The sequence below is a fragment of the Eschscholzia californica genome, unplaced genomic scaffold (genome assembly GCF_041429995.1).
Source record: "Eschscholzia californica isolate CP2 unplaced genomic scaffold, dmEscCali1.0.p SCAF_1, whole genome shotgun sequence".
Taxonomy (NCBI): Eukaryota; Viridiplantae; Streptophyta; class Magnoliopsida; order Ranunculales; family Papaveraceae; genus Eschscholzia; species Eschscholzia californica.
The window spans coordinates 15,304,159-15,326,853 of record NW_028238198.1 but is presented as its reverse complement, the minus strand read 5'-3'; the positions used below and the strand labels follow the sequence as shown (position 1 = coordinate 15,326,853).

The window sequence follows — 22,695 nt, the reverse complement described above, 5'->3', positions numbered from 1 at the left end:
TTTATAATTTTTGTTATTTTCTTGTCCACCGTAAACCCGTCTTTTGGAGTGGGACGGGGTTGGCAACTAGCCCACTTGAATTGTCATCTCTGGTCTTAGACAATATTCATTTTAGATACAATACAAATAACTAGGGGTGAGAATTATGTCCATGAGTCCGAACCCGCCCACAAACACCCGATCCCAAGGAGGACCATAAACGCCTGCGGCCTGTCTCGGGTACAACCCACCCAGCCCGCTAAGTTTTGACAAGCGGACATGGGTTAAAACTAGGGTCTCAACGGGTCGGTTCCGGTTCGGATATGTAACTACTCACAACTAGAACCTGTAAGTTGTAGCAATTTCGGTTGTTGACGATTCCGGTACCGGTACCTCAACAGAAGGACCCAGAACTGCAACCTTTAAATTTCTAGGGTACCCATCGGGTGTCGGGTACTCATTGGGTACTCACAAAATTATATCAAACATTTCTTAAAATAGAAGAGTTTGCATGAATCTAATGAAAAGAAATACCATAAACGACATAAATCCTTGAATAAGGAAATATCCCGGGTACAATAGTTGACGAGTATAAGAGATTAGGGAAATCAAGAAAGAAAATTAAACCTTTATGTTATATTAATCCACTTACCTTTGGAGTTTATAAATTAGCTTTCATCCAAGGAAAAGAGGATTTGAGAAAATTCACAACTTTGAGTAACTTTTAGGTTTTAACTTTTGGAAGCTTGGTGAATTGGTAACTTGGTGGGAAAAACTTTGACTTAAAAGAATCTTATATAATCTAAGGTAGTTTTTCGTATTATCTCGGGTACCCGACGAATATATCCGATTAGGACCCGACTTAGGAGGCGGGTCCTATCGGAGTATCAGGTATATTCATTTAAGACCCGATTTCTTTAATGGGATCTGAAACCTATACCCATTAAGACTCGGGACGGTTTGGTTTTCGGGTAAATGGGTACCCGTTGCCACCCCTAGTTTAAAACCTCTACATGCACACCCTGTCCATGCTCGCACCCACTTAGCATCACTCAATGATAACCAACCAAATAACATCAACTTTTTCGGGTAATAAAACCCAACATACCATGTTGCTAGGCCTAGTTGAGATGGTAAACAATATACTTAAGGGCAATTAGACGAGCCCATTGTATCGCTTTGCAGTGAGCCAAAAAAATTCCTAGTGGGCTAGTGAAATATTGTTTGGCTTTGAGGAAGCAAGGAGTGAGATAAGTTTATATTACCACAATCCCATAGAATTTTTCATTAAATTTCAATGTGGCATTAAATTCCTAAAAAGAACAACACAAATACCTTCTAGTTTTAGTCGCACATTGCCTATTTAGAATTACGAAAAATGTTTGGAAACTTTATAAAGGCAGAGGAAGAAGTGAGTTTTTTCAAGTGATGGGCTTACCCGCTACCCGACACCCATACCCGAATTACCGAGCTTCTTAATAGGAAAAAGCGGGAATAGACAAAACGAATTCTAAAATTACCCGCCCGATTAACCCGCTTACCCTAATAGCCATTTAAGTTTGGTGCCGGACCCGCCCGATCCGATGCTTCAAGTGCCCGTGGACGTCCATACCCGCCCGTTTTCCAACCCCGTACGAATAGCCATCTCCTTCATTTCTTTATATTTTCTTTCCTATTCCACTCCCCCCCCCCAAATGGAAAATTTTTGAGGACCTATCCGTGAATACACCAATTGTTGGAGGACTACAAAAGATTTTGGTAAACGAGGGTACTATAGTCGTTTTAGACATTGTAATTTGTGCGAGCCCGATCCGACTTAAGACGCTCGCAAAAGAAGCCCGGTCATCTATTTCGACGGGGGCGGAGCGGCGCGACTGGAAATCCTCTAGATATGACCATCTTGGCCTCCAGGGACCAGGTTGTCCAAGTATTATTGTTTTGGACCTCCTCCTAATGGCTTGATGAGAAGAATTTTTCTATTTATTTTCTTGTCCAAATTCTAATTTATAATTTTTGTTATTTTCTTGTCCACCGTAAACCCGTCTTTTGGAGTGGGACGGGGTTGGCAACTAGCCCACTTGAATTGTCATCTCTGGTCTTAGACACTATTCATTTTATATACAATACAAATAACTAGGGGTGAGAATTATGTTCATGAGCCCGAACCCGCCCACGGACACCCGATTCCAAGGAGGACCATGAACGCCCGTGCCCGTCTCCAGTACAACCCACCCATCCCGCTAAATTTTAATAGGCGGACATGGGTTAAAACTAGGGGTGTCAACGGGTCGGTCCAGCTCGGGTGTGTAACTACCCACAACTAGAACCTGTAAGTTGTAGCAGTTTCGGTTCTTGACGATTTCGGTACCGGTACCTCAACAGAAGGATCCAGAATTGCAACCTTTAAATTTCTCGAGTACCCATCGGGTATTAGGTACTCATTGGGTATTCACAAAGTTATATCAAACATTTCTTAAAATAGAAGAGTTTGCATGAATGTAATGAAAAGAAATACCATAAACGATAAAATCCTTGAATAATGAAATATCCCCGCGGGTACAATAGTTGATGAGTATAAGATATTAGAGATTAGGGAAATCAAGAAAGAAAAATTAAACCTTTATGTTATATAAATTCACTCACCTTTGGAGTTTATAAATTAGCTTTTTCATCCAAGGAAAAGAGGATTTGAGAAAATTCACAACTGTGAGTAACTTTTAGGTTTTAACTTTTAGAGGCTTGGTGAATCGGTAACTTGGTGGGAAAAGACTTAAAAGAATCCTATATAATCTAAGGTAATTTTTCGTATTATCTCGGGTACCCATTACCCGTCGGGTACCCGATTAGGGCCCGCCTCCTAAGGGTCCTATCAGAGTATCGGGTATATCCATTTAAGACCCGATTTTCTTAATGGATATGAAACCTATACTCAGAACCTACTCATTAAGACTCGGGACAGTTTGGTTTTCGGGTAAATGGGTACCCATTGCCACCCTTAGTTAAAACCTCTATCTGCACACCTGTCCATGCACGCACCCACTTAGCATCACTCGATGATAACCAACCAAATTACATCAATTTTTTGGGTTGATAAAATCCAACATACCATGTTGCTAGACCTAGTTGAGATGGTAAACAATATGCTTAAGGGTAATTAGACGAGCCCAATGTATCGCTTTGCAATGAGCCAAAAAAATTCCTAGTGGGTTAGTGAAGTATTGTTTGGTTTTGAGGAAGAAGGAGTGGGATAAGTTTATATTACCACAATCCCATAGAATTTTTCATTAAATTTCAATGTGGCATTAAATTCTTAAAAGGAACAACACAAACACCTTCTAGTTTTAGTCGCACATTGCCTCTTTAGAATTACGAAAAGTGTTTGGAAACTTTATAAAGGCAGAGGAAGAAGTGAGTTTTTTCAAGTGATGGGCTTACTCGCTACCCGCCCACCCATACCCGAATTACCGAACTTCTTAATAGGAAAAGTGGGAATGGACAAAACGAATTTTAAAATTACCCGCCCGATTAACCCGATTAACCCGCTTACCCTAATAGCCATTTAAGTTTGGTGTCGGACCCGCCCGATCCGATGCTTCAAGTGCCCGTGAACGCCCATACCCGCCCGTTTCCCAACCCCATACTAATAGCCATCTCCTTCATTTCTTTATATTTTCTTTCCTATTCCACTCCCCCCTAAGGGTCCGTTTGATTCGTTAGAATGTATGAGTAAGAAAATCATTTTTTTTCTGATGAGAAAGAAAACAACTTTCTTTCACATTAGAAATTCAAATTAAGGTGTTTGTTGGAGCCCTGAGAAATTGTGTGGTGCCTTCAAAAAGAAATAGACTATCGGACTTAATTGAGGTACTTATTGGACTTCTTAGTGGTGCTTGTAAAAAAAATCATGTTCTTCCCCAAATTGAGTAATTGACCTAGAGAGAGAGGGTTATCCAACAACAAGATCCTAAAGAAAACATAGAGAAGAAGATGATAATGGGATTCATGGGAATTAGTGGGTGCATAGATCAGGCGAAATTTCTGGTTAAACCACAAGTAGCAGCTTTAGCATATCATCAATATCTACTAAAGAAGAAAATGAACAAAAGCAAGAGCAGGAGCATCATAAAAGAGTTTACATGATTAAACCATCTATTAAAGAAGATGAACAAAATCAAGATCAGGAGCATAATAAAAAGTATGCATGATTTATAGTAGCAGCTTTAGATCAGGAGCATCATCAAATCAATTTTATGAAACAATGGGTCTTGGTGGGTGCATAAATCAGGCAAAATTTCTGGCGGGTATTATCACGGTAGTTAAGGAAGAATGGGTCTTGGTGGGTGCATAGATCAGGCAAAATTTTCGGTGGGTATTATCACGGTAGTTAAGGAAGATGCGAAGTTGATCCAAAAATTTAGGGTTCCGACTACTGCTCCAGCTTTCTTTAACTTCGAGTTCCCTATCCTGTGATTTTGAATAACCCAGATGATATGTAGATTATTATTGATGTTTGATGAAATTGTGAGTTCTCTTCTTCTCATTATCACCAACCTTGAATAACTTGCAGATTTCAGTGAGACAGATAGAGAACTCGAAGGCAGTTTACGAGAGAAAGACGAGAAGAGAGATAAAGAGAAAGAAGGAAGAGAGAGAGAGAGCGCGTACTTACCGTGTGAAAACGGTTTTCACATCTATTTTGTTGGAAAAGAAATGGAGACATTTTCCCACTTTATTTTACCACGAGAAAGGTGTTTTCTTACTCACGAGGACCAACCAAACGGCAGAAAATCGATTTTCGTAAGAAAATCGATTTTCTCAGCCTATTTTCACACATATCAAACAGACCCTAAATGGAAAAATTTTGAGGACCTATCCATGAATACACCAATTGTTGGAGGACTACAAAAGATTTTGGTAAACGAGGGTACTATAGTCGTTTTAGACACTGTATTTTGTGCGAGCCCGGTCCGACTTAAGACGCTCGCAAAAGAAACCCGGTCATCTATTTCGACGGGGGCGGAGCGGCGGTACTGGAAATCCGACGTCGTCGTCTCCGGAGAAAACAAACAGGTGGTGGAATGCTAACATACTCTAGAAGTAGAGTAGTAGCAACAAGAGAACGAATTCGAAGCTCAGTAATGGAAAAACAGACAGAAAAGAAGGAACATTTACATTACAACCACACTGATTCCTGTAATTATGCAAGATGGAACTCTAGGTATATACATACATATGTTTACCCTAATCCTTTTTTAGCTATTATTTCTTGTTTTTACTCGAATCGGTGGAGTGATGTATTTCTGACTCATTTGTACTCCCATTAATCAGAATTTGAATTATGTATTAATTTTTACAGGGAGTGTTATCAGTTCATGTACAACAAGCCATGGCAAAAAGTAGCTGATTTCTATTTGAATCTTGTAAATGGTAGATTGCCCTTATCTGATTTGCTTGGAAATGAGGTGGGTCATTATCATATTCTCATTTCCTAAAGTAAAGTTATTAAATTTCATGTTTTTTTGCTTATCAAAACATCATACATACTTGTGAATTTATTCCGAATACGTATTTGGATTATGTTCAAGTACTAACATGTGCATTATGGGTTCCTGGTATGTTCATGGAAGCTATATCAATCAAATAGTACTTGGGTTGGTGGTGCTCTACTGCTCTTGAATTGCATGTTGATTCACATTTTGAATGAATTCAATTATTTAACAATGTAAATTTATCGGGTGTCATTCCTTTCCGTAAGTAGAACAACCGAGAAAACTGTTAAGAGTGTTAGGTGGTTGCTTCCCTTTTCTAATCGTTTAGTTGTGAATCAAATTTCGACAAAATCTTATTAGTTTATCAATGAAGTTCATATTTCTGCAAATTACCATCTTTTGCGCTTCAAGTTTGGTATATGGGTATTTGTTATAACACTCTAAAAGTGCTTCTTCTCATAGTCTTCTAGAATTTATATAGTCATTATTCATTCACAGAATCACAAGCATTACTAGATTTTCGTATGTTTTAACTGTAGAGGCCTTCTTCCAGTAATACATCTATTCAATCTGTTGCTGGAAGTTTAGAAGCTCGCAAGCAAACTGATTTGCCGGATCTTAAAACTAAAGATAGGACAGGAAGGTGGGCGCGGGTAACATATAAGATAGTTCTTTCTTATGATGGGAATTCTTTTGATGGGTGGCAAAAACAGCCTGGTCTGAATACTGTCCAAGGGTAAGATGTTTTACGGCATTTTTCTAATATTTTGACCTTCGGTTAACTAACCCTTGACACTCTATGTCTATAGTATTCATTTGCTTTTGTGGTCTAGAATAAACTCTATTGCTCTAATTTACTGAAAAAAAACTAACTAATTCTATCACTTGATTGGGTTATCCATTCTATTGTCATAATTTCTTTTTATTTTATTTCTCTTGACTTTTTCTTCAATATCTTTGGTCTTAAGCTTAGTCGAAAGTTCTCTTGGGAATTTTGTTGATGAAAGAAAAGCTCAAAAGCTGAAAGAGAAGTCATTACCGCTGGAAGCTGCTGTTAATGTTGCTGGGCGCACTGACAAAGGAGTCACAGCTCTAAACCAAGTTTGTTCTTTCTGTAAGTTATAACTTCTTCCTCAGCTAGTTTTTTGCTTTCCTTTTGTGGGCTTCTTATGCTGATTATCTATAATCTCTTACTTGAAGTTTTAATTTTACGAAGGTGCAATTCCGTTAGCTGCTTCAATATGTTTTAGTAAAAAACGAATATTTTCAGAATGAACTCTTAATTGTGTTTCTAGTTCAGAATGAAGCTAATAATCTGGTTCTCAGGGCCCATTTCTGTTTGGCTGTTTGATTTTCTTCACATTGTTTTACATTTATGAGAACTCTCTTACTTACATGTTAGGATTACTGAAACAAAGTTAGAAGTATGTTACCACATATTGGGGGTGTTTAATCGATGCCGCCTGTAATTGTTGTCAGATACATGGAGAACAGATGTCAAAGTTAGAGATGTGGAGGATGCAATTAATAGTGTTTCACCAGGAAAGCTCAGGGTTATTTCCGTTTCAAAGGTCATATATTGTCCCGTAGAAGCTATTATTTGAAATATCATACTAAAAAAAATAATTCAGTTCTTCGAATTGTTCACAAATTAATCTTGATTTATTTGTACTCGACTACTCGTAGTAGTTATGATCAAATTTTGTCACTTTAAGTTTCTAACTTTTTTCACACTTGAGATGAAAAGGTTAGTGGTTATCCTCTAAGAGTTGAAATCGGTTTCGGTATCAAAATTCGTTACAGGTTTTGCGTGACTTTCATCCAAATTTCTCTGCCAAATGGAGGCATTATCTCTATATTTTCCCCATAACGGATGGAGAAGGACAAATCAGTGAGACTGTAAGAGATAGTGGTGTGAAACCCGACCCCATCCGTCAGGACCCAGAGCAGAGAAATGAATGGCCTGAATCTGAGAGAGAGGAGAAAGATGAAAATACAGAAGTTGATATTGAAGATGGGTGTGAAACTGGAAATAAACCAAAAGGCTTCAGCGTTCAGAGGGTTAACCAACTTTTACATCAGCTAGAAGGGAAGTCTTTATCGTACTCCATGTTCGCGAGGGACACAAAAGCTTCTAGAAGCACGTAAGTACTAATTTCCTGTATATGTATTGCAGATATCTATTGGCTATGAGTGATGTTTTCCATATATTTGCATCTTAAATTCCACAATCCACATTTACTAGCAGAGCCTTGCCCTTTCTTTGATGAAAGTAATTCTCCCAATATAAGCGAAGCCAGAATAACTTCCTCGGTTATTCCTATTCTACAGTAATTGGAACTATTCACATTCTCTTAGAGGCTTTTTTCGACTGACAATCAAAATTATTACATATATTATTTGATCTTTCAACTTTTTCATCCTTGAAGCAGAAGTAATTTGTAAATCACTATTATGACAAGTAACAATTTCTGGTCTTAATCAATGAAGTCAGTAAGTCACAAACACGAAAGCTAAGTACTAGTCACTGATTTACGTCTGCCTTGAACCGCGTCTTACCTGTGTTCGTGCTTGCATAATGGGCCTGTTCAGTTATTATATTAACAACACAGAGAGAGATATAACTAGGCCTTTTTTAATCCTTGTGCTGGATTTAGAAGTAGAGGGTCATCACCTGTGACATTTATATAACGGCTAACTAGATTTACTTATTATGTTCTTGTCAGGGGTCCACCAACAGAATGTTTCTTATACCATGCTCGAGCAACAGAAGTAATATTACCATGTGCAGATGAGGTCTTCTTTTTTACTAAATTTAACTCTTTTGATAGCCACCATTCAGATTTTAAGTATGATGGGGTGTGTATACTTCGCCTCTTGAGACCCCCAAATACCAACAAGGACCATAACTAATTACATATTGTTTCTTCACTAGGTTTATGCGGGCAAGAATACAGGGCAAAGGGTCATGTGCGTAGAGCTCATTGCTAATCGGTTCTTGCGGAGGGTAATTTTAAGCGTGCTTAAATTAATATTTTTTTTGAAAAAGAAATATTGATGCATGTAAAATTACATTATTCTAACCAAAATGGTTCAAGACCAAAGTAAGCATTACTATTATCGCGAACATGGCTTCCCAATTAAAAGTAAAATCCCTAAAAGAGATTGAACATGTCAAATTTTGTCTTTTTGCCCAAAAATAAACAACAAGTTCAAAGAAAATAAGAAAATGTTGTTTTAAATTTCTAACAAATAGGTATTCTTTCACAATTTATCGTAATTCCAAATTCTTTGTCGTTCATCGCATCAGTTTGTCAACAAGAGAAAATCAAAGAACGAGAGGAAAGGAAAATCTACTTGTATTACTGTTTCTATAATTTAATATTTGAAATTCATTTAAAACTTAAAATCATATCTTGTATAATTGTCTCTAGATATCAGCATCTGTCCCCAATATTTGTACATGTCTCTTGTTTGCATATTTAAATATATGATTTGGTGTAGTTGTTTACTGCCTCTCCACCATGATGCTTTTCTGTCAGATGGTTCGAGTGCTTGTGGCAACGTCAATAAGAGAAGCTGCAGCTGGTGCAGACGATGATGCACTTTTAAAGCTCATGGAAGCTACATGTAGACGCGCCACGGCTCCTCCGGCCCCACCAGATGGCCTTTGCCTTGTGGATGTTGGATATGCGGAATTCAACCCAGAAAACGCTCTCATCCCATAGGGTAATCCTCTACGGTTTATCGTTTCCTATTGTAAATGGAATCATAAATCAAGAAATTTAGCATCTACGCTCATATGAGGGTTTGAAGACGAAAAACAGAAACAAACCAATGTTGTCCCCGAAACAACGGATTAAAATTGTGCATTTTGTTTGATTTAGTGTCAATAAGAATGGTCATCTTAACTTTTCCTAGTAAGTAGTAACCATTATCATTGAGTAAAGGAGAGAGTTGACATCACCTTCAACATGCTTACCTGTTAGCTCGAAAGCTTACAGCTAACTAACCCAAGGAAATAAATAAGTATGTCGATTTCTGTGGCTCCAATATTTTTTTTAAAGTATCAGCAGATTGACATCTTGATCTCTGTGACAATTGTATTGCAGGCGAAGATATCAGATCGTACTTCTCGATCAAATCATCTATTTCAAGATTAAGTAGTGGATGAAAGATCCGATCCAAATGATGGCCAGACAACCAATTATGTCTGTACATGTAATCTTCGCTCTCAACTCGGAAGTCAACGATTAAATATTTTTGTATTGATTCTTTATTCAGGTTTCAATTGAAACTGTGAGATATTAAACATTTCCCAACTACTCCTATTGGAGATTTTAGCTGACAGTTAAATAGGTCACAAGAAATTATGATAAATCTACCAAAATGAAGATGTAAAATCTGTTTTTGATCAAAATGGTAATGATTCTTACTGTTTATGAGTTTATACATCCATTTTGAGTTCTCAACCATTTCCATTTTCTCTAGTCTTCAAGTACTATTAGTATCGTATTAGTTAAGTTAGTTACTTGTCTCTTGTAAGTTTAAACATAAAAACGACACGCCTAATACCTTTGGTTGGAAATAAGGAAAAGCTAGCAAGGGAAAGTTGGTTTTATGTGATCATTCACCCGTCATCCAAAATAAGCAGAAAGAAATGCAACATCTTAAAAAGTGAAAATTAGACAAAACTGCCAACAACCCTTAGTTCGAGTGGTAAGAGGTTTCATATTCCACCTTAGAGGTCAAGGGTTCGAGGCACGCTGACAATTTAAAAAAAAAAAAAAAAAAAATTGGACAAAACTCTTCAGTAAAGATCAATCTCCTCTCTCTTTTTTTCCCAGCCAAATCTGAAATTGGAACAAAAAATGTGTAATTTACTTGTACCGCACAAGTACTTGCATGTTTCAATCAATCCAGACTTCAAAAAAGTCTCCTTCGCAATTTCAGACTTGTTTTGAAAGCTGAAATCACGTGCATTTGATATGAAGTTTTTTTTTCAAGATCTTGAGATAAAATTATAAAAAACAACTAAAATTACATTATTTCAAATTTCAGACTCGAACCTAAAGAAAAACAAATGACAGCTTAGTTGCTGATTAAGGTCCATAAAATTTTTTTTCACTGACTTGAACAATTTAAGGTTTGCATGAGTTCACATATATTAAGTAAAATTTGTACAAGTTTCCAAGGATTTGGTTGGCACACCAGGCTTTTCTCTCTCTATCTCTTTCTCTCAGACAGGGCACAACTAACCCAAATAGAAATGAAAACCAAAAAGGGACTTGGTCAATCTCACAACGTTCAATTTGATTTCCTCCATTAACTATTCTTAGCATTTCTCCACATTTTCTCCCTATCAATCCTGCCTTTCTTTCTCTCTCCACTTTTCTCATCCCACTCTCTTTCTCTGTCCCTTACTTTCCCTCATGCCCCCCAAAACCATATCCAACCAAACCTCTTCCATCTTCTCTTCTTTTTCTTCTTCTTCCTCTTCCTCTGGTGGTCGTTCAGTCGGTCATTAATCATAATAATGGCCGGTAACGACCCACCAGGGGAAATATTATTAACTATTCTCATCCTCATTTTATGTATAATAACATTCTCTAATGCATCCGATACCGAAACTCTATTCAAATTCAGAGATTCATTAGCTAATGATGATGCATTATATAATTGGAATGCATCTTCAAAGCCATGTAAAGGTGATGATGCAAATTGGGTTGGTGTTCTTTGTTCTAATGGTTCCATTTGGGGTTTACAACTCGAAAATATGGGTCTAATGGGTATTATAGATATCGATTCTCTAGTTGAATTACCTGTTTTACGTACATTACGGTTAAGAAACAATAGTTTCGATGGTCCGTTACCTGAAATAAGAAAACTCGGTGCGTTAAAATCGTTATTCTTATCGAATAATCGTTTCTCTGGCGAAATAACAGACGACACTTTTAAGGGTATGGGATCATTGAAGAAAATATATTTGAATAATAATGAATTAACAGGTGAGATTCCTTCATCAATGGTGAACTTACCTAAGCTTTTGGAGTTGAGGCTTGATAATAACAAGTTTGAAGGTCTAATTCCTGATTTTCATCAAAAGGACTTGAAGTATGTTAATTTAGCATCTAATAATTTTGAGGGTCAAATTCCTGCCAGCTTTAGCAAGATGAATAAGAATTCATTTTCAGGTTAGTCACCTTAATCATATCAATTCAAACCCATATGATAAAGTTCATATTTTATCAATACCGAATTATTCTCGAAGAGATATATATTGTGCTACGATTATTTGAATATAATGATCTGCAGAATGAGGAAAACATGATTATTGATCCTCGTAAGAAAAAACGAAACATTTCCATCCTATCCCCACAAAAATAATGAATTTATAGAAAATTAATATCCATAACGTAATTTTCGGGCTCATGCTCATGCAGGTAATGCAAATCTATGTGGGGCGCCTCTGGAGCCATGTGGACCGAAAAAAGTACCCGCGTTCTTAATAGTTGGGATTGTGATAGGAACTATTGGTGCGGTAGGATTCATTGGTGGTGCAGTTTTTGTGGCATTGCGGCGAAAAAACGAAGAGATGCTAGAAAGATCTCCATCAACAAAGATGGGAAAGAAATCAGTTTCAGACCATGAAGAACAAATAGAGCATGGGTCAAATAGAAGTAACCCTAATACGAAGAAGGCTGATCAAGGGAAGTTAATATTTGTTAAGGAAGAGAAAGAGAAATTTGATTTACAAGATTTACTTAGAGCATCAGCTGAGGTATTAGGGAGTGGGAGTTTTGGGTCATCTTATAAGGCTGTACTTTTGACAGGTCCATCACTAGTTGTGAAGAGGTTTAGGTTGATGAATAATGTTGGGAGAGAAGAGTTTCAAGAACATATGAGAAGGTTAGGAAGATTGAGTCACCCTAATTTGTTATCAATTGTGTCTTACTACTATAGGAAGGAGGAGAAGCTTTTGATCTCTGAGTTTGTTGACAATGGTAGCTTGGCAAATCAACTCCATGGTAATCCTCCTCCCCCCTCTCTCTCTACATGGTAACTAATAGGAATAGTCCCACATTGTGGAAACTCTCACTTCTTCTCAAGCGACGCATTGGACCCATGACATTTCGGCAGAAATGTCTGCACCTCAACCAAGTGGGCTTGAAGAGGAAGGTTGCCTCGGGATAGTGTGACCTGCCACCGGCGTGGCGAGTAGAAGTTAGAGTATCCAGTAGGTGGATCAGTATGATCATATATTTAGTTACCTACATGGTAACTTCTAGGATGTGCCTCATCTTTCGTAAGAGAAGCTATTTGCTTGAATATGATCTGTCAGAATCTGACTAGCCCGAGTCTGATTTGTTTTAGTAAACGGCAGAATAAGCATTTCAGCTTATTGCAAATGGCTCAAAATAGACCTGAAATCAGTCCTAGTAAGCCATTCAAACGAATTAGACGCACAAACCAGATAAGAATCAAATTCTAAAATCTGACTACGAGTCTAATTTTGGAAAGAAAGCAAAGACATTAGTTGAAAGAAACATTGCTAACTTGCGATTGATTACTCGATATTTGTTCAGGTAACCATAGCGCAGACAAACCAGGGCTGAGTTGGCCAACTCGGCTAAAGATCATCAAAGGAGTAGCAAGGGGTCTGGCTTATCTCTACACAGAGTTACCAAGCTTAATAGTACCTCATGGACACCTAAAGTCATCAAATGTATTACTAAATGACTCATTTGAACCGCTTCTAGCCGATTACGCTTTAGTCCCTCTAATCAATCAAGAAGCTGCAACTCAACTCATGGTAGCATACAAATCACCTGAGTACACACAGTTCGGTAGAACGACAAAGAAAACAGACGTTTGGAGCTTAGGGATACTCATCCTTGAGATGATGACAGGGAAGTTCCCAGCCAATTATTTACATCAAGGGAAAGGAAGTAATGCTAAACATAACTCAGATTTAGCAAGTTGGGTTAACTCAGTAGTAAGAGAAGAAACAGATGAAGTATTTGATAAGGAAATGAAAGGAAGAGAGGATAGTGAAGAGGAGATGATGAAGTTGTTGAAGATAGGGTTGAGTTGTTGCGAAAAAGACGTTGAGAAGAGACTGGATTGGAAAGAAGCTGTTCAGAAGATTCAAGAGTTAAATGACATTAATGATCAAGGAGATGATGAATTCTCGTCCTCTATCAATGAATAAATGACGAAGATGATGATGAATGGGGACGAATATATTTGATTCAGTTGAATTTCCGTTTATTTTTTGAGCTTAGCAAAGAAAATCTCTGTCTGTCTTTTTTTTTTCTGAATGACTTTTATACTTTTTTCTCTTTGGCTTTGTAGCAATTCTTTCTATACACGGATAAAAAAAAATGTAATTAGGTCGACATCACTATCTTTTACTCTCTCCCCTCCCTACTTTTTTTTTCTTTGGGTAGGGATTCTATGTAATAAGCTTGTAAGCATCAAATTCAAAACTAGAAGCCCTAAATATTGTTTATTTTGGTCATTAGTTTTTTTCTTTTCTCATGTATGAACATCTTTACGTAGGAATTCATGTATGAAATTTATTTTAGCCTAATATGAGTTTTTTGTTGGATAACATATAGTGTTGGACTTATCACATGTTTGCTATATATGACCTGGCCCCAAAACAATTATAACGCAGAAAATGATTGTTGTTTAGATCTTCATCCTACTTGTGTCGAAGAAACATTGATGGGTGTGACCTCATTTGGTTTAGTAGTTTAACAATTTAGAATATTATATTTCTAATGTATACCAATTTTGTTGTTGTTCTTCTTGTTCTTGTTCTTGTTATATCATCAATGATAATGATAGTCGAGTGTAAAACATGATTTTCTGAAATAATATGCTCGTGGTATAAATCAGAATCAGTTCTTCAATCTACATATTAATCAATGTTTACATACCAGCAGTTTTTTTCTTACCTTGTCGGATTCTTATGGAACGGCAGTACATAGAGTCCACGAGAGAACTGGCGATAGTCTTGACAACGATTAGTTCCTTATTTTTGCTACTTTTGTTGGCGAAAAGATAACATCTCATAAGTACCTTCAGTACATAAAAAATTCTCTAAGCAAATGTATAAGAAGATGTCTTCCAAATTGATTTCACAAGAAAATGGAGGAAAAAAAATATGGAGATTACTGACCTATTGTTGTTTGATCCAAATTAGTTGTCTTGGGGACACAAGTACCAAGATATCACACTTGACTCCATGGACAATGCAAAAGTAATAACATATGTTGTTTCTCGTTTAGCTATAGACAATTTGGGCGTCTGAAATTTGGTCTAAAAATCCATCTCTCAGGTGCATACTCCATTCTGTTTACCCTACATTGATGATGTAAAACATTAAAATTTATCGAAATTTTAGAATCAAGAACTTCAGTATAAAAATAAAAATTGAAATAACTTCAAAGTCTAAGTCAAGATAAAACCCATACATAACATTGTGATTCTGCCGAGGATTAGAGTTATATAAATGTAAGACCTGCCTCTAAGGGGCAACTATTCTTAATTTCTTCTGTCATCGGTTCAATGTTAGTCAGATACATTTCAAGGCCTCTCTCAAATACATGGCCGAAGGGAGTTTCTTCCCGAATTATACCAACTTTACCGGCATTGTTGCAGATATTAGTATTGAGTGCCTTTACTTTCCTATGGAAGCTAACTGGTTTTGTTTTCGTTTTATAGGGTCAGTGACAGAAGTTAATGGAGGTCACTACAGGATTTCTCATCCACATTATATAAGAAACCAACGCTAAGAGCTACGTGTAGTTCCTCAAACTGAATACAACTGTTGCTAACATGGTGGAATCAACATTTATTAGATTCATATGATATATGAGATTTATATGCTCAAGAAGGTTACATATCTTCGGTAATTTCATGTCATACAACATGGATTTTCCAATTTACATAGAGATGTGAAAGAAATATGATCATTGTTGAACTAGAACCATAGCATAAGTAATAACAAAACTAACCAGGATTTCATTAGACATGCTGAAGAAAGACGTGAAATCAAATCGACATGTCCTTCGAGTAGTAAAACATGAAAATTTCTTGGAAGATATATACGCGAAGAACGGATTTCAATAATTCCAAAAGATCTGGTTGCTACGGTACTTTTTCTTGAGATATCTTGCGATTAGTTTCCTGTACGTCCACCGCCCATGCCTATTTGCCTCTAAAAGCAACTCTGAACTTGAATGAAAATCTCCTTTGCCGAAAACAACAAACACTAATGGATCTGTCGAAACAAATGGAGAAGCATCCAAATTCAGTTTAGCCAACGCGAAATCCAAGTTTTTTCCAAGTTTCTTGTCTAGGAAGGCATCAACAACACACCCATAAGTCACAAGATCGGGCACCACTTTTTCATGTTTCATATGGTCGAGGCTTAGATGGAGGTCCCAGAACAAAGACATTCTTGAGAAAGCCAGAGCTCGAATGTTGAAAGTAGTAAGATCAGGAGAAAACTTTGCTTCCAACATTCTCAGAAATTCTCGTTGCAGGCTTCTCATTTTAAAATTGGCAGCGTACGACAACAGAAGGAGGTTCCACAGAAGATTCCCTAAATTCCGCCTACCAAGACCCACATCATTTAAAAATTCTCCCATCTTATAAAATTTCCTTTCCTCTATGTACCTAGAAGCCATTGCTCTAATTCCTGCTCTCTCTATAAGAATTCTAGATCTTTTAAACCTACCATATGCAGCTTCCATATCTGTTAAAGAACCGAACTTTGAATAGTATATAATAAAGGCATTTCCCGTGGTAGAATCAACTGTAAAACCCCTTGAAACCATTTCTTTCATCACAGTTTCCATCACGTCAAGTTTCCCGTGCTTTCCGAAACAATCGATGGCCAATGAGTAAACTTTGGGACATAAGTTAAAATTCCTGAAAGCAACATCACGGAGTATCCTTTTTACCTCATCAAAACGACCCAAGTTTCCATATGCATTCATTAGAGCAGAGACTACCTCTATACTTGGCACATATGAACTATTTATAATCTCATCCCAAACTGCTTGGGCATGAAATATAAGTCCATTATCTGCATAGAATAACATCAGAGCTAACAAGGTATCACAACTTGGCACAGAGCCTTCAGATTTTATCTGATGGACAAGTAGATGAGCTATATGAGTCATTTTTTCCTTTCCTAATGTTCGTACCAACGATGTAAAGTTAACATTGATGTTGTTTCTTTTGGCATCTTTTTTCTCGTCCCGATGGCAGTTTATCTGCTTGATTCAAGAGGACGGCATATTACACAACAATGAAAAGGCAAATGAGCGTTTAACTTAAAAAATCACATAAGGATTGAACTCTCATACACACTAATACTAACAACCATATTTTCCATATATCTCAAAGTGGCTATGCTACTTGCCTAAAAATTGTGAAGAATCAATGAAATAAGAGCACGCTCAGAACTTAATACTACTGGTTCTAAAATTATGTCCCAAGTTTACCCATCACATCTCGATCAGCAAAAATTCAAGAGCGAAACTGGCAACAACCAGTGACAAGTTGAACAGTCATATAACAATGGTGCTTATTGTCAATAAATATAGCCCAAGTACGTGTAACTTGTAAGTGACCGAAAAATCTCCATTTACCTCTCAACAGTCTCCCCCATCACATCAATCTTCACTTGCCTAAGATTTAGATTCAACAAAATTTTGGGTAAGAGAATTTGAGGATGATAATTCAGGTCCTCTACCCTACTCTTTTACTATTACCATCCACTTTTTCTTACTCTCTGCTTACATTTCCATGCATGGAACACATGAATATGTGAACTGACTTTATTAATCCTCAATAAGAATACAAAATAAAAAAATTAATCATATCATGAAGCTCACTTTGGTTTAGTGGTAACGTGTATGTCTTTCTACAAAAGAGACCAAAGTTCGAACCTTCAAAAAAATGAATCATATTATGAAGCTCACTTTGGTTTAGTGGTAACGTGTATGTCTTTCTACAAAAGAGACCAAAGTTCGAACCTAAAAAGAAAAAAACTAATCGTACCATAACTTTAAATTAATATTATCAGAAGTAAGTTGAAAACTATGAGAATAGTCGCACATAGAGGAAGGGTGATTGTGTAACCAAGAACATAATGTCTAGGTCTACTCCACTCATGCCCAATTGATTTTAAGTTGAGTGATCACAAATTCAAGATGACATCAGAGTTAGGCTCACATGTGATAGGTTTAAAAGTCACACTTGCTCCACATCACCCGAATAGAAAAAAAACACGTGGTAGGCTAAAAGAACGCCACGCGTGAGGGAGCGTGTGAGAATAGTCCCACATAAGAGAAAGATAATATAGTATCAAAGAATAACGAAAAAAAACAACAGAAAAATAGAAGCCCAGAAGGCTTAAAACTCATCTATATGTTGCTAGACCTAATGAAAAATAAAAACAAAACCCTAGGATGATCTTCATGTGAGTCCTGCAAGTGGATGCAGTAAGATATGGTTTGGAGATGTAAAATAATTGGGGAATGATAAAGAAAGGCAAAAACAAATTTGAGCTGAATTCTAACATGTTATACAAAAATTAAGCACATTTAAGAAATCAAAGATTAACAAATCAGCAGTACCTTGGAAGCTGAATTTCGAGTGAAGAAGTCGTGATTTTGGTGAGAAGTAATCCGAAATAGCTGTTTGGAGTTGAAATTCCAGAAAAGTGAAAGACAAGAAGAGGAAGGAGATTGGATTTCCATTTCTCACCTGAACAAAATCCACCCAACAGAGAGAGAGAAAGAGAGGTGCAGGTTTGCTTTGTAAAAAAGGCGCCTTTACCTATAATTAAGGCGCCTTTAGAACTTCAGAGAAAAATCTTTGCCAACTTACTTCTGAGAAAAATATTTGGGTTATTTCCCTAATGGCCCCCAACTTTGTGACCAGCTTCCCGCCTGGCCCCCTACTTTACGAAAAATACCCATATGGCCTCCTTCCGTTATAACACCGTTAGTCTCTCTCTTCCATTTCTTTTCTCTCTCCTCCAGCATGTTTTCTCTCTCTGCCACCTCGTTATAACCATCCACATCATCGTCTTCACCGGCAGGGTCGCCGGCCGGCCAAATTTTCGGCCGGCGACCTTCAAACTTTTTTTTTCTCTCTTCTCTCTCTCTAAAAAAAAAATTTTTTTTTTAGATTCTCCTCTCTCTCTCTCTAAACTCCGACGAAGGGGAACCCCCTTCGCCGGAGTTTAGAGAGAGAGGAGAGAATCTAAAAAAAAATTTTTTTTTTTTAGAGAGAGAGAGAGAAAAAAAAAAGTTTGAAGGTCGCCGGCCGGAAATTTGGCCGACCGGCGACCCTGCCGGTGAAGACGATGATATGGTTGGTTTTAACGAGGTGGCAGAGAGAGAAAACATGATGGAGGAAAGAGAAAAGAAATGGAAGAGAGAGACTAACGGTGTTATAACGGAAGTGGGCCATATGGGTATTTTTCGTAAAATAGGGGTCCAGGCGGGAAGCTGGTCACAAAGTTGGGGGCCATTAGGGAAATAACCCAAAATATTTTAGTTGGATTTTTGTCGGAAAATTTCCGTCTCTCTACTATTTTTCTTTGTTGTAAACACAAGCTGCACAACGACACGTTTTGGAAAACGCTAACGAGCAATCAACGTATTTTTCTATAAATACTACTTGTTCCCTTGTCATGTTTGATGGTCCAATTATTGATTATCAGTTGACCGAATCAATAAGTCAACTTCATAAAAAAAAATCAATAAGTCAAAGAAAGATCAAGAATCAAACAGATCAACCCGAGTTCAAAGCCACCAGGGAGGAGAATCGGAAAAGGCTTTGTCAGCTAAGTCTAGAACTAGAAGGTCGGCACGAATGTCTTGTGCACTTTAAGCCCCGCACTGACTATAAAACCAACCAGTTCAGTCCTGGTCATGACTCTGTTCTGGATCTTGAAGCAATAAAGGAGGTTTGCGAAAATCAACTTAGCTCTTAAGCATGTCTTACCTCAAGACACGGGAAGACGAATTTGAGTCCCAAATTACCCAACCTAAGCCTGAACCTGATCTAAGGTCCGACATAGAGAAATCAACAGGATCTAAGTAACGTGAAAGGTAAGAATATGCTAGAAAGCAACTTTCGGTGCGGGTATTGAGTTGGATGACCACATACTTAACTGTTGGTTTACATATGGCTTCACTTACGCGTACGAGTGACGGACTCCTACTTTGTACAAACTTTAGCAAAACTGACAAACTTCACATAATGAAAGAAGGAAAACATTCCCTTGGGAGAGAGATCCAGTTTCCCCAGCCATTCAGTACTCTGTACTACCTTCTCTGAAAACAGAAATGGTGGATTTTTCCCTTTTGAGTATAGGATCCTTGTGCACACATGTTAACAATAATCAGAGTTACGAATGCTACTTAAATTCCCATATGTGTACACATGTTGGCAATATCTGCAATAAGAGCTTGTAAAGATTTGGAGGATACATAAATGAAAGTCTACTAATCAATATGTATGATACCAATAAACTGCACAATTCAACATAAAAGAGAAGCACTCGAACTTCTCAAAAGATCAGCAAAATACTGAGGCATCCTTTACATGATGCAGTAACACACCAAAAAGTCCAAAAATGGCAATCTATTCGGCCAATTTTTTTCAAAAACATAAACTCTGAAGCTGAAGCAAACTCGAGTAGAACTTCTGTTGAGAGCTGCAATGAGTTAGGTTAGAGGTATTAGAAAAACGAAGAATTGAGAATGGATGAACTGATAAATGTAGAAAGATAAGAAGAATAAGAAAAACATCAAAACTATTAAAAGATGGAAAATAATACCTTTAATATTCATGTTGTTGTTCAGAAATTAGGACGATCATTTGATTGTTATCTTCAGTCTTAACGGAGTTTTTTACCATATCTACCGATTGAACATTAATTAACTTGTCAATGTGTCGAGATGTATCCCCCAAATTTTTACAAGCTTCTACTGCCGACATATGTAAAGAACCATTGTCTCCCATATGTGTTATGAGTGCACACTTTTTGCCATCATTCACTCTCTTCCATCTCCTAAACCCTTGAACCGTGAACGTTGTACGGTTAAGTGACGTTTTTCCAAAAATGAAGCACGGAAGACAAAATGCTGCATCTTTTGCAGGAGAATACTCTAGCCAAGGAAATCGAGTAAACCAAGAAGATTGGAACCTCCGGAGTTTGTTTCCACATTTAGTTTGTGGATAATCTTGAAGGATGGGTTGATAAGGTCCGGCTTTGAGATATGCCCGTCGAACCTCATCTTGTTTATCAACCGGATGTTGCCTGATTTGAAGACGTAATCCTGGATCTCGTTCAAAAGAAGTAGCATCAACTTTTTCAGATAGTCCAACTGGTAGTGTAACAGAATCTCCATCTTCAACTCTTCCTTTATCAATTCTTATAGACCTAAGAGGTGGTTGTTCATAAGCAACGTTAAATGCACAAGGTGCAAAATTTTGACAAGCTTCTACTGCCGACATATGTAAAGAACCATTGTCTCCCATATGTGTTAAAAATGCACACTTTTTGCCATCATTCACTCTCTTCCATCTCCTAAACCCTTGAACCGTGAACGTTGTACGATTAAGTGACGTTTTTCCAAAAATGAAGCACGGAAGACAAAATGCTGCATCTTTTGCAGGAGAATACTCTAGCCAAGGAAATCGAGTAAACCAAGAAGACTGGAACCTCCGAAGTTTCTTTCCACATTTAGTTTTTGGATAATCTTGAAGGATGGGTTGATAAGGTCCGGCATTGAGATATGCACGTCGAACCTCATCTTGTTTATCAACCGGATGTTGCGAGATTTGAAGGCGTAATCCAGGATCTTGTTGAAAAGAAGTAGCATCAACTTTTTCAGAGAGTCGAACTAATTGCAAACAAGCTTCTCCATCTTCAACTCTTTCTTCATCAATTCTTGAAGACTTGGGAGGAGGTTGTTCATCAACAATGCTAGATGTTGTAGGTGCATTTACTTTTGTTATGTGGCCCTCTCTTGGTTTAAAGTATGAATCTATCGTTTTTCTTCGTTTAGGCGCTCGAGAAACTTCCGACATTTTCACCTAAATGGTCAAAAATGAAACATGTAGAGTTAATAGTAGCATGCTAATACGCTAAGAAATGAAATATGAAATCTCCCTCGAGCTAAATTTCCTCAACTCCACTTCTTCAATTCAAAGTAGAGAGAGATAAAAGATTTGATTAAGATTATACAGAGAAAAACTAGTAAAGAACACCCAATAACTAAAGTTCATTTCCATGGATAGAAAAGATCAGAACAACTCATAAACTGAATTCACAAGTCACCACACCAATCAAATTATTCTCAGGGAGAAAATATATACTTGACCTAAATGGCTAAATACTGTTGCTACTTGTTAATAGTTGTTAGGTCACAATTCCCAAAAGTTCCAAACTGATTGTAAAGTTGATTCAAGTGAAATTCAGATTTTGAATTCTCTTATCTAAGTTTATCATAATTTTTCCTCTTCAAAGTTCAAACCGGAACAAACTAAACAAGGGTTTATAAATTATAATAAAAGTATAAAACTATGAATTTAATTTACCTGTAAGGTAGAAATCTGACGGTCCTGAAGAACTCACAGAGAAAGAAACAACAAAACCCTTAACTCTCTGCTCCTCCCTCTTCTCGTTTCTTTTCGCCCTTTCCTTCTTTGCTCCCTTCTCTCTGTTGAGAGAACAAGCAAGAACAAAACCCTCTTCACTCTTCCCCCCGATGCCCTATTTTGAAAGAATGGTTTTCGGGATTGATCCCTAACATTAGGTGTAGTAGGGGTTCATCCACTTTTTTAGGTTATTACAATTGTACACCCCGTGGTTCACTCTAAGTCTTCGCCTGTTGTGTTAAGCCATTTTTTTTTGTTCAAAAAAAAAAAACATTTTCTATGTACGAAAACGGCCCACAAGATTTTAATACCAGAAAAGTAATGGTGCTTACCCGTCCAGGTTGAAGGGGAACACCTCTGATCGAAGAATTTTCTGATCAGACGTGGATTGAGAGTTTCTGATCTAGAAACCCTTGCCTTCACAAAAGGTTTTTGATCAGGAACCCCTTCGACAGAGGTGTTCCCCTTCACCGGCGCTCTTGTCGGCAAAGGGGAACCTAGAAGGAGAGAGAGAAAAAAGAAAGGA

At 37.3% G+C, this 22,695-nt stretch overlaps 4 protein-coding genes across 11 annotated transcripts; 2 read left to right on the top strand and 2 right to left on the bottom strand.

Moving 5' to 3' along the window:
- The first annotated feature begins 1,785 nt into the window (after positions 1-1,785).
- Positions 1,786-9,940, top strand: LOC147564459 (Pseudouridine synthase family protein). Of its 3 annotated transcripts, XM_086646590.1 has the most exons (11): positions 1,786-1,849; positions 5,002-5,197; positions 5,336-5,441; positions 6,008-6,204; positions 6,437-6,582; positions 6,948-7,039; positions 7,272-7,612; positions 8,195-8,264; positions 8,404-8,475; positions 9,011-9,197; positions 9,581-9,940. In XM_086646590.1, exons 2-10 carry the CDS (start codon positions 5,058-5,060, stop codon positions 9,194-9,196), a joined length of 1,350 nt encoding a protein of 449 aa, XP_086502716.1. In that variant the 5' UTR covers positions 1,786-1,849; positions 5,002-5,057; the 3' UTR covers position 9,197; positions 9,581-9,940. The 3 variants fall into 3 exon arrangements, 2 of the variants coding, with proteins under 2 accessions (XP_086502716.1, XP_086502729.1); XM_086646603.1 differs by lacking the exon at positions 1,786-1,849 and having other exon boundaries at positions 4,859-5,197; XR_015227376.1 differs by lacking the exon at positions 1,786-1,849 and having other exon boundaries at positions 4,912-5,197; positions 9,011-9,335; positions 9,424-9,940.
- Positions 9,941-10,947: 1,007 nt separating this feature from the next.
- Positions 10,948-18,321, bottom strand: LOC147564457 (Pentatricopeptide repeat (PPR) superfamily protein). 6 transcript variants are annotated; one of them, XM_086646486.1, is made up of 4 exons: positions 18,128-18,321; positions 15,494-16,759; positions 14,656-14,837; positions 10,948-14,555 (listed from the first exon to the last, which is right to left on the bottom strand). In XM_086646486.1, exons 1-2 carry the CDS (start codon positions 18,248-18,250, stop codon positions 15,602-15,604), a joined length of 1,281 nt encoding a protein of 426 aa, XP_086502612.1. In that variant the 5' UTR covers positions 18,251-18,321; the 3' UTR covers positions 10,948-14,555; positions 14,656-14,837; positions 15,494-15,601. The 6 variants fall into 6 exon arrangements, with proteins under 6 accessions (XP_086502612.1, XP_086502653.1, XP_086502620.1 ...); XM_086646527.1 differs by having other exon boundaries at positions 15,494-17,964; positions 18,093-18,277; XM_086646494.1 differs by having other exon boundaries at positions 13,977-14,517; positions 18,128-18,317.
- PRK2A (Leucine-rich repeat protein kinase family protein) lies at positions 11,005-13,989 on the top strand. The gene is made up of 3 exons (XM_086646473.1): positions 11,005-11,662; positions 11,912-12,496; positions 13,055-13,989. The coding sequence occupies exons 1-3, from the start codon at positions 11,005-11,007 to the stop codon at positions 13,678-13,680; spliced, it is 1,869 nt and encodes a 622-aa protein (XP_086502599.1). The 3' UTR covers positions 13,681-13,989.
- Positions 18,322-19,895: 1,574 nt separating the features above from the next.
- Positions 19,896-22,384, bottom strand: LOC147564456 (uncharacterized). Its single transcript, XM_086646462.1, has 3 exons — positions 22,110-22,384; positions 20,344-21,605; positions 19,896-20,220 (listed from the first exon to the last, which is right to left on the bottom strand). The coding sequence occupies exon 2, from the start codon at positions 21,597-21,599 to the stop codon at positions 20,346-20,348; it is 1,254 nt and encodes a 417-aa protein (XP_086502588.1). The 5' UTR covers positions 21,600-21,605; positions 22,110-22,384; the 3' UTR covers positions 19,896-20,220; positions 20,344-20,345.
- Positions 22,385-22,695: the final 311 nt, after the last annotated feature.

Coding starts and splice junctions, on each gene's coding strand:
- LOC147564459 (XM_086646590.1), top strand. CDS start 5,058: ATGCTAACATACTCTAGAAGTAGAGTAGTAGCAACAAGAGAACGAATT. Junction 6,205..6,436: donor GGTCTGAATACTGTCCAAGG/GTAAGATGTTTT, acceptor TTTGGTCTTAAG/CTTAGTCGAAAGTTCTCTTG. Junction 7,613..8,194: donor ACAAAAGCTTCTAGAAGCAC/GTAAGTACTAAT, acceptor TGTTCTTGTCAG/GGGTCCACCAACAGAATGTT.
- PRK2A (XM_086646473.1), top strand. CDS start 11,005: ATGGCCGGTAACGACCCACCAGGGGAAATATTATTAACTATTCTCATC. Junction 11,663..11,911: donor GAATAAGAATTCATTTTCAG/GTTAGTCACCTT, acceptor ATGCTCATGCAG/GTAATGCAAATCTATGTGGG. Junction 12,497..13,054: donor CTTGGCAAATCAACTCCATG/GTAATCCTCCTC, acceptor ATATTTGTTCAG/GTAACCATAGCGCAGACAAA.
- LOC147564457 (XM_086646486.1), bottom strand. CDS start 18,250: ATGGAAATCCAATCTCCTTCCTCTTCTTGTCTTTCACTTTTCTGGAAT. Junction 16,760..18,127: donor CTCGAAATTCAGCTTCCAAG/GTACTGCTGATT, acceptor TGAATCAAGCAG/ATAAACTGCCATCGGGACGA.
- LOC147564456 (XM_086646462.1), bottom strand. CDS start 21,599: ATGTCGGAAGTTTCTCGAGCGCCTAAACGAAGAAAAACGATAGATTCA.